The sequence below is a fragment of the Mustela nigripes genome, chromosome 13 (genome assembly GCF_022355385.1).
Source record: "Mustela nigripes isolate SB6536 chromosome 13, MUSNIG.SB6536, whole genome shotgun sequence".
Taxonomy (NCBI): Eukaryota; Metazoa; Chordata; class Mammalia; order Carnivora; family Mustelidae; genus Mustela; species Mustela nigripes.
This window is the reverse complement of record NC_081569.1, coordinates 17,963,635-17,974,230: the sequence shown is the minus strand read 5'-3', so window position 1 is coordinate 17,974,230 and position 10,596 is coordinate 17,963,635. Positions and strand designations below refer to the sequence as shown.

Here is a 10,596-nt window from a genome sequence, read left to right as displayed (position 1 = left end):
ACCGGTGCTCCCCATAATGGTTCTCCCATCCTGCTGTGGGCAAGCATTCTATTAAGTTCCCCCATCCTAGTTGTTCCTACAGCCTCTGAGAGAACTGTATGCCAACCCTTTGGTTCTTGACTCTAGCTTCATATTAAAAACAAAACAAAACAAAAACCCAAAAACTCCATATATGTAGATCCACACAGTTCAAACCCATGTTGTTCAAGGGTCAATTGTATTTTAAAACTATCAAAGAATCCAACTTAGGTTTTGTCTGAGTTTGCAGACAGCTGGCACCTGTGGAGTACTCTATCATTACCACACCAATCTGAGCCATCATCATTTGCATTTACCAAAATCCCATATAAATTTGGGTCACTTCTGTTTTCCATCCTGTCCTGGCATCACATTTTAGCCCATTTTAGCCTCAGAAAAGCCACTTTTCTTGAGCAAAGGAAGAACTGGGAGAGAACCTCAAGGCTGAAAGAGGAGAAAGACATGGAAGAGAAAGGAGTATTACAGAACAACAGAAAACATACTGCTTTTCCAGTGTTCGCTGGCGAGAGAAATCAGTTGGGATGCAACCCTGCACTCATGTCTGACACCAAAAGCCTGCATCCTGCTAATTCAGAAACGTCGGGGCTGCTGGTGCTGGCTACTACCCCGAGGATGCCTCTGGCAACCTTCAGAAGGACATGAAGATAGAGCTGTCTTTTCAACAATGGGGACTCTTGAAGGCTTTGGTGGACACTCAGCTCCGGGCAGGCTGAGACCTCATGGGCACAGCCTGGGGGGTTGGGTAGAGCCAAGATACTGGGAATGGGTAAATGGGTATGGCTAATAACAACCTTGATTGAATAATAATGGGTAGACCCCCCCCCCCCAAATCACTTTTCCAATAGGAACTTGGACTTGTTCTGCATCATTGCCCTGAAGGCCTGTTTGCATGAGCAGGACTTCCCAGACAGCGGCCATTCCTGGAAGCAGGCAGCATTGGTCTCACGTGGCCAGGGCACCCTTTCCTGGTGAAGCAAAGGAGGCCAGCATGCTGAGGTCCAGGGAGGTCCAGGGAGGAGCAGACCCCACAGGGAGAGGTGAGCAAGATTCACTCGGAGAATTACGATGATGGCCAAGTAGCTGCATTTCAGGCCAGGATCCAGGCTCACCAGGGAAAGGGTGAAATACAAATCAGAAAAACCTTGCCTTTGGAGCAGGGATGGCTGTGTTTCACACCAATGCTTGTTTAGGAAGACAAGACTGATGCTGGACGCCCCCTGCTGGAGAAGATCTGGCATCTCATGGGTGGCCCAGAAGGAAGCTCCTTGCCTCAAGAGCCAAGTGAATGGAGTCTCCAAGCGGAGGCTTGTTTGTGGCAGCCCCTCCCTCACCCTCTCCCAACACCCCACCGATGCTGATGCTTCCTGATCTTTGGGGCACAGGGGCCTTCTTCCACCTACAAGCAGATCAAGTTTGCACATGAGGCCAAGGCCCCCGGACTCACCAATTACCAACTCAATCAAGAAAGCCCTGATGGAAAATTCAAGATCCTATCTGACTTCAGTGCCTACAGTTCTCTTTATCCTTTGCCCGGTCTGGGTCTTGGGGGTCTCTATTTCTACGTATGGGCTTTGAAATGGTGGGTCTTGGTGGAGTCCGTCTTGTGTTCACGCACAACAACAGTGATGGTCTCTAATGGCCACCGGCATCCAAACCCGAGTGTTGCTGTGAAGTGTCGGAAGAGAGAGGCCAAGAGAAGCAATGTACCCGACCTCCTGGGGGTCCATTGCTGGACAACATGATCCGAAAAGACCACTGCCCACTGGAATAGAGTCTGCAAAAAACAAGTGGATGAGCTGAAAAGTTGAGTTTTGTCAACTATGAGCACAACAAATTGTTTTGACCACCAGACCCAGAGGATGGCTTCCCTTACGTCCCCCTTCAGATCATCACTGCCACCTGTAGGGTTTTTCTCTGCTTACTGGTCTGATTTTAACCACACGTGGAACCCTTTGCTCCATCCGTGAAATGGGATTAAGCACCCCCTTCCACAAAATTAAGACCATTACCAAAGCTAATGGTAACGATTTCTTTCTTTTTTTTTAAGCATTCCTTTATTGTGGGAAAATACACATAACATAAAACTTACCATTTTAGTCATTTTTGGTATACAGTTCAGTGGTATTAAGTACATTCCCGCTGTTGTGCAACCATGACCACTCTCCACCTCCAGAACTTTTTCATCTTTCCAAACGGGAACTTTGTATGTATTAAACGAACTCTCATTTCCCCTTCCCCAGCCCGTGGGAATCACCATTCTACCTTGTGTGAGTATGATTTTGACTATTCTAGGTACCTCACATATGTGAAATTGTATAGTATTTTTTTGTGTGACTTATTTGTCTTTCCTTATTTGTCTTTTTGTGATTGACTTATTTCACCTTGTGTCATGTCTTCTTTCAGATGTCTGTGCGGAAGCAGAGTTGCTGGATTGCTCCATTTTAAAGTTTTTGAGGAACCCGCACACTGTTTTTCTTGGTGGCTGAACCAGCACACAGGGGTTCCCTTTCCTCCACATCCTCGCCAGTGCTTGTGATCTCTTGTCCTTTTGATAACCCCTATCCCAGCAGGTGTGAGGTGGTATCTCATTGTGGTTCTCCTTTGCTTTTCCCTGATGATGAGTGATGCTGAGCTTCTTTTCATGCATCTGTTGACCATTTCTATGTCTTCCTTGGAAGAATGTCTAGTTGGCCTCTTTGCCCATTTTTAAATTGGATTATTATTATTATTTTAAAATATTTTATTTATTTGAAAGAGATGTAGAGAGAGCGCACACGCTTGAGCAGGGGTTGGGGGGCAAGAGGGCACAGTGAGGGAGAGACTCCCAGGCTGACTCCGCACTGAGCATGGAACCTGACACAGGATTTGATCTCGTGACCCTGAGGTCATGCCCTGAACCAAAACCAGGAGTCGAGTGCTTAACCTACTGAGCCACCTAGGTGCCCCTGATTATTATTACTTTTTTTTATTAAGTTGTAAGATTTCCCTATATGTTTTGGATATCAATCCCTTCTTAGATATACGGTTTGCAGATATTTTCTCCCATTCTGGAGTTGCCTTTCTGTTTTGTTCATGGTTGCTTTGCTGCACAGAAAGTGATGTAGTCCCACTTGTTAATTCTTTGTTTTGCTGCCTATGCTTTTTAAGATGTCATCTTAAAACATTATTGCCGAGAATAGTGCCAAGGAGCTGTTCTCTATGCTTTCTTCTATGAGTTTTATGGCTTCAAGGTTTACAGTTAAGTCTTTAACCTAACTCAAGTTGATTTCTGTGAGTGGTGTTAGACAGGGGTTTAATTTCATTCTTTTGCATGTGAATATCCAGTTTTCCTGTCACCATTCATTGAAGAGACTGTCCTTTCTTCTGAGTATTCTTGGCTGCCTTGTCAAATATTACTTGACCATATACACCTGGGTTTATTTCTGGGATTTGGATTCTGTTCCCTTGGTCTATGTGTCCGTTTTTAATGCCAATACCCTACTGTTCTGATCACTATATTACAACTTTGTAATATGGCTTGAAACCAGGCAGTGGGATACCTCCATCTTTGTTCTTCTTTCTCAAGATTGCTTTGGCTTCTTGGGGTCTTCTTTGTTTCCATAGACTTTTGGGTTTTTGGTATTTCTGTGCAAAATGCCAACAGAATTTTGATAGGGACTGCACTGAAACACCAGATCATTTTGGAAGGGAGGCTGAAATACAGTGGTGAGAGGTAGAGGGAATTCAGACTCATCTAGACCAGATTAAGACCTTTAGAAGGTCTGTCTCTTGGCTTCACATGCTCACTTCTAAGGGCTGCTTTTCATAGTTGAGGCTGAAAGCCTGTGACCTACATGCTGTATCTCCTGATGTTTCTCCCCTACATTTCTTAGGCTTCCCGTTAGATTCTGCCAAAAGGAGGTCCTGGCAGGAGATCAGATGGCAAGGAACAGAGATAAGGATCCAGTGCAATATGTGTTGGGAGTTACTGGTGTGGCCCTGGGCACGGAGCCCCAGTCTAGTTCACACATCTGCTAGATCCAGAACCAACTGTGACCGAGCCTTCAGTGATGCAGCAGGAAACAGAGGCCCTTAGGGCTGGAATGCACCGCAGGGGCAGGGGCAGCATATAATCACTGAATTTCCCCGTTTAGCTCTTCCTCACTTTCGTACCCAATTCTCCATGTTAGATTCTCCCTGCTTGAAATACCTAGAATGGTAACAGTTATCCTGCCTGGACCCTGAATGGCATCCTTTCATGCAATTTAATATAAAAAGAACACCAAATCATAAAAAAAGTTCGGTGTGTATCCTTCCAGACTTTTCCTTAGGATTTTACCATACAAATGATTTAATACTGTGTGCATTTATGGAAGTATTATCATGTGCATTCTTCCTCAATTTGATTTTAAAAAAATATGACAACCAGTCTTGGAGTTCCTTCTGTGGTGTAAATATGAACTTAACTACATTGAAACGATGCCTTGTGTTCTAGCTGCCATTTATCTAATGATAGACATTCAGGTTTTCAGTATATCTGCTCTTTTTTTTTTTTAAGATTTTTATTTATTTATTTGACAGAGATTACAAGCAGGCAGAAAGGCAGGCAGAGAGAGAGATGGGGAAGCAGGCTCCCTGGCGAGCAGAGAGCCTGATGTGGGGCTCGACCCCAGGAGCCTGGGATCTACTTGAGCCGAAGGGCGGAGGCTTTAATCCACTGAGCCACCCAGGTGCCGTATATCTGCTCTTAATAAGGACCTGTGGTCAACACTCTGAAATGCGTGCCCGTGTTTCTCTGTGGCTGTTAACCAGACGTGGGATCACAGAGTTGTAGGGCGTGTACATTTTGGATTTGATCACAGTTGGCCCGATTGTTCTTCAAAGTGGCCATGCCAATCTGCACTCCCACCCAGGGGCAGAGGAGTGTCCTTTCCAATGCTTGATATTTCCTTGCTCTTCAGTTTTGGACAGTCTGGGGGATGCAACAGTATCTTGCTGTTGCTTCAGTCTACATGGTCCTTTGGACTTGTGCATCAGAGCATCATCTGATAGGTTGACAAGGATGACTTCAAACCATGCGAAGCAGAGTGGCTGGTGCTCCCTGGCTTTCGGGGGGCAGGTCTGAGAGGTGGCTCTTTTGCTAACAAAGCTGCCCCACGAAGCTCCCCATGATTTCTTGTGCCATCAGCATTTGGCTGACGCTGCTGTCAAGGAGGAGGGGAAAAGCACCAAGGCTTTTTTGGATGTGTGTAGATGTGTGTGGTACCCAGCAGCGAGTGGCAGTCCTCAGAGCAGCACATGACAGAGGCCAGCCCCTGTGGAGGGCAGGGGTAGACAGAGCAGAAGAAAATTCTATCAGACACACTCTGGAGGACCCCCAGAGCAGCAAGTTTGTTGTAGTAAAAGAAGGAGGCTTTATTGAGAACCAGTGACGCAGTCCACTCCCAGGATTAATGAAATGTCCTGGAAGCTGGACAGTTTTCACCTCTGGATTCCTTCTTCTGATGCGGAATCCTGTGATATATTTTAGATTCTGAAAGGCTTCAAGCATAGTCCAGTAGGAGTGTGGTAACCTCTCTGCTTTGAGAAAACAGAAATAGAAAACAGGACAAGGAAGGGAGAGGGAGAGACCCAAGAACAGTTACGCTTCGGTTAATTCTGTTTTGTTTTCTACAAGATGCTCCTCACGAAGCTAAAAGAATCATCTTTCTTGCAAACTTCAGTTATATTCTTGTGGGAAAAGAATGAACTCAACTGGAAGTCTAGGCTTTGTCACCTTGTATGAGTTTCCTAGAGCACCCCCCCCCCCCCCAAATCTGCCTGCCCTTGGAGCCTCTTTCTTGCTGTTTGTCCTAAGCAGCACCGGGCTGGAAGTTGGGACCACTTTTAGCTCCTGTTTTGATAGAAACTCACCCTAGTAACTAGCAAACTCCTTCAGCTCTCTCTCCCTCAGTTTCTCAGTCTGTAAGAGGGTGTGGTCACGCCTGTGCTGCTGGTTTCTGTGAGGATAAAGGCGGCAGGAGGTACGAAGGCTTTGGCTAAACGCTGCTGCATTTTACGTAGCAAACTCAGGTGTGCCAGAAAATGTCCAGCCACAAACAACCCAAACTAGTTTTACTGTAGACGTAGGGAGAACAACCTTTTAAGAATGAAGCCGGTAGTCCAGGACGATTTCTGGCTGTCTTCTTGGAATGCTGGGCAGCAGGGTCAGAGAGGAGTGTGACAAGGAGCACAAACTGAAGACCAGTCCGGTGTCCTCATAGGGCCTCAGCGGTAGCGCATCTCCAGGGGCTCCATGGCGCCACCTGGCGTCCCGCGCCCGCCACTGCCCAGAAACCACGTGTAAGAAAGTGCTTACAACCTAACTACGCACCCTGGTTTAGACCTGTCCTAGCCAATGGGGAATGAGGAGGCGGGGTAGAGGAAAGCGAGAGCCCAATCGCCGCCTGTTTTCCGAGGAGAAGGCGGGGCTTGGGATTTACCACGTTGGGTTTGTCCGCAGCGCTAATTACTTTTTCCAAAGGCTGGAGGGCTTCACTCCGGCTGGCGCCGCCGCCTCGCGTGCTCCTGCTCCGCGGCGACCGTCCGGGGGGCTGCTCCTCCCAAGTACCATGTGTGACGGCGCCCTGCTGCCTCCTCTCGTCCTGCCTTTGCTGCTGCTGCTGGTTTGGGGACTGGACCCGGGCACAGGTAGCGCTCCCTCGCCCACCGCCCCTTCCTCGCCCGTGCCTCTCGCGGCCACCACCTTCCTCCTGCCATCCCGAGGCGTCCTGGCGGCCCCCGCCTGCCTGCGCGGCCCGGCGCCGGCGGCGGAGCGCTGACAACGCTCGGGGCCGAGGGGCTGCGGGCCGCGGCCGGACGACCGGGCTCCAGGCTGCTCCTGGGCGACCGCGCCGCCGGCGGGTCTCCCGGCGCCGATGCCGCGCCGCCGTCCCCGGAGGTGCTCGGGCGGCCGCGCTGGAGCCCTTCCCCTGGCGGCGCGGGTCCCGGGCGGAGGCGCTGGCCGGCACGGAGGTGCCGCGGCGCAGGGAAGGAAGGGAGCGCCCGCTCCGGGCCGCGTTGTCCCGGCGCTGGACCCGGTGCGCGGCGGGCGGCCGGAGGGAGGGCGGGCGGCCGGGCGGGCGGGCCCCGCCGAGCTGACACGTCTCCTCTCTCCCCGCAGCTGTCGGCGACGCGGCGGCCGACGTGGAGGTGGTGCTGCCGCGGCGGGTGCGTCCCGACGACGTGCACCTGCCGCCGCTGCCCGGAGCCCCTGGGCCGCGAAAGCGCCGGCGCCCCCGCGCGCCCCCCGCCGCCTCGCGCGTCCGGCCGGGCGAGCGCGCCTTGCTGCTGCACCTGCCGGCCTTCGGGCGCGACCTGTACCTGCAGCTTCGCCACGACCTGCGGTTCCTGTCCCGCGGCTTCGAGGTGGAGGAGGCGGGAACGGCGGGGCGCCGCGGACGGCCGGCCGAGCTGTGCTTCTACTCGGGCCGCGTGCTTGGCCACCCCGGTTCCCTCGTCTCGCTCAGCGCCTGCGGCGCCGGCGGCGGCCTGGTACTGCCCGCGCCCCCTCCGGTTCTGCCCGTCGAAATGTCGCCGTGCCGGGGGGTGGTCCCCAGGGCAGGTTGGGCTGGGGGTGGCGGTTCCTGGGCGGGAAGTTCAGCCTCCAGGGCTGCTCTCACGCCGTCCAGAGGGAGCCTCCCTCTTCCCGCCCGGACCTTCCGGAGGGTCTCTGAGCAAAGACGGTGAGAGGGGAAGCAGCGGACTGCCCAGTGCCTGCCACTGGCTGTGCGGAAGCTCTGAAGTACAAGGGGACTGTGCAGTCCTGGGGTTGCCCAGGAGGATACGCAGCAGCCCGCCCAGGGGAGCACAGGTCCGGCAGGGAGGAAACCTTGTCAGGCCCCTAGAGGGAGAGGCGCACTTCTCTCATATTTACTTGTATCTGCATAGGTGTGTATGTGTCTCTGTCACGGGTAACACCTCTAGGTGTGTATCTCATCTGTTCTTGGATGTGGAGGTAGGGTAGTAAGCATTCACCGCCATGCTGTCCCTCTTGAGTCTTTCTGTACCCGGAAAAGGAAATTTTGACGGGGGTCCCCCGACAAGCTACTAACCTCTTCTTAGTTGAACGTGAGAACCAAGAGAGAGGGTGTTGGACCCTTTGTTCCTTTATACCACGGGCAAGTATGTGTCTGGTAGCCACCTTCAGCCAGGTCTGGGGGGTGCTTACATTGGTGATAAGGCCCTGTTCCTGTCCCCAGGAGCTCCCTTGCTGGGGCAATAGCTACCCCACCCCCGGGGACCTTGCCCTGCCGCATTAGAAGTACCTGTGCCATGCTCAGAGGGGCAGGGGACGTTTTCGTGCACCCCTGCCCTGCTTATGCTCACACTTGATCCCTGTACACCGGTGCCCAGCCGCATGCTTCTCAGCTTCTCCATCTTTCCCCCTGGGAGCGCACATGGCTGGCAGATGGGCTGCCCCCAGAAGAGCCTGGTGTGGCTCGGAGTGTGAGACACCGGGTTGTTTCTGTATCTTCTGTCATGGCTGGCCTCTGGGAGAGCGGTTTCTGATATTCTTCTGTGCCAGTTCTTCCCTGGCAGAAGAAAACTGCTTCCTGCACCTCCACCTTATCTTGCTCCGCCGTCTCGAATTCTCTAGCCCTTACCCACATAGTATGTGACCAGTCTTAGAGAATCTGCAGCAGAGCTAGAGAGCCTGGGGGTCCGAGTCTTTATGTAAGACTTCTGCTTTCCTCCCAACGCTGCAGAGGATCTTGGGTGGTCATTTCCTAGGATTTCCCAAGCTTTCACTAGCTCTCCTTGCAGGATTTTTTTTCTGAGTCCTGATCAGAATGTGATCTACTTTTACTGGGCTGGAAGAAATTGGCGTCTTTGGTTAAACAAGGAAAATGGACCGTGGAGGCAGCCTGTTAGGAGCTAATGTGGAACAGGGGCAGAGAATGTGGGCTGCGGGTGAGGAGGCTGAAGGAGGAGTGAGAAAGGCTCAGATCACCGTAGGACTCGGGTCAAGGCTGTATCATGTTCTGGGAGGGACTGGAAGGCCCACATCATTTTTCCTGTTTTTGCCAAAGTGTTTAAAGTCTAGGTCACATCACTGTACTGTACATGGAAACATCTGAATCCCATTTGCTGCGGTTTGGTGAGTTTCTGTAGAGGTCAGAGTTTACACTTCTCGGTGTAAAGTTTCCAGCGAGGAGCAGCTATCTGTGAAGGAGCTGAGGGTGGAAATCTGGATAACATTGATTCCAAATCCTCACCGAGTTGAACGCGGGGCCCTCACAGATGGCATCTGAGCTGTGCTCGCTGTGCGAAGGTTCCCGTCAGTCCTCCCGCGTTCGGAAAGACTGTGCTTCCCTTCGGCACCATGTGAGGGCGCTGTGCTTTAGATAAAAGAACCCCGCCAAGAGTCTGCGTTCAGTGTGTACCAGCTGCGGGTGGACCTCTAAGACTTTAGATTCTGAAATTCCTGCAGCAGCAGACACTTCTGGTGTTTAGTCTGCCGTGTTCATCCTATCCGTGTGAGCAAAACATCGGATACTTCCTCCTAAGTGCCCTCTGCAGAGGAAGGGCTGAAGGCAGGGAGGAGGTGACTCCGGGCGGCCCTCTTGGTTGCATGGGGTAGTCCTGAGACCGGTGGGAAAGCAACAGGATCTCAGGATAGCCAAGTTTGCAGGGCCCTCTACCCCGCTTGGATTTTGGCTCTCGAATGTGCTCCAGACGGTTCAGGTGGGTGGTAATGTGTCGGTTACTGCCTCGGGAAGTGGAATGCGGCATGTATGTTGTGTGTCTGTGAGGACAGCCTCAACCGCAAAGTTTGGGAGAGGAGCCATAGCAAGTAGGAGATTTGTGATGTCCACAGATGGGAGCATTCCAAAGCCACCTTGGATCTAAAGGTCATGTAGAGCCTGGGGTTGGCAAACTTTTGCTAGAAAGGACCAGACAGTGAAATATTTTAGGCCTCGTGGGCCATATGGTCTCCGTCACGGTTAAGTCCACGCCGTCCTTTTAGTGCAGAAACGCCGTAGACAGTAAATAAACAGATGGGCATAGCTATACTCAATAAAACTTTATTCCGATGTTGAGTAGCAATTAAATCCTGATGCATCAAACATCTCCCAAATGACTTAGCGGCGAGTGTACGGTGCAGGGGAATGTGGGCTCTGTTCCCGGTTGCGTGGCGTCTGTGCTGTCTCCAGAGAGGTTTGGTATTTGTTTAAAGCAGATGCATAATTAGAGTAGATCATTACTTGTTTATGGGGCATGAAGCATAAATCTCGTGTTACATTTCACCTCTTCTGCTTTGGACTGTGGGCAGAGGCGTGGGCCGGTGGTGTTCTCCCTCACTTATCTTGAAAAGCTATGCAAACTGCACTTCTTGGCTCTTTGGAGACCCTAGGTGCAAGTAATAATTGTTTTCTGTTTATGCTTCTTCGTTTTATTTACGTCTCAGGGAGCCCTTAGACATTACCTAAGTTTTTGGAAGAGTTTCTATAACCATACAGTTTCAAAGCAATGAACTTTGGGTATGTGAGGCAGGTATTTCCACCCCCAGAGAATTTGTGCAAGTTTGGATCAGCT

The 10,596-nt window shown here is 51.3% G+C and overlaps 1 protein-coding gene across 6 annotated transcripts in view; it reads left to right on the top strand.

Moving 5' to 3' along the window:
* The first annotated feature begins 6,491 nt into the window (after window positions 1-6,491).
* The window catches only part of ADAMTS17 (ADAM metallopeptidase with thrombospondin type 1 motif 17), a 374,867-nt gene continuing 370,762 nt past the window's right edge, over window positions 6,492-10,596 (top strand). For 4 of the 6 annotated variants that reach the window (XM_059371667.1, XM_059371665.1, XM_059371666.1 and 1 more), the window contains exons 1-2: window positions 6,493-6,708; window positions 7,181-7,551. In XM_059371667.1, coding sequence (XP_059227650.1) covers window positions 6,630-6,708; window positions 7,181-7,551 — 450 coding nt within the window. In that variant the 5' untranslated portion in view covers window positions 6,493-6,629. Of the gene's footprint in view, window positions 6,709-7,180; window positions 7,552-9,592; window positions 9,745-10,596 lie in introns of those variants that run through there. The other 2 variants (XR_009399014.1, XM_059371668.1) reach the window with 2 other exon arrangements.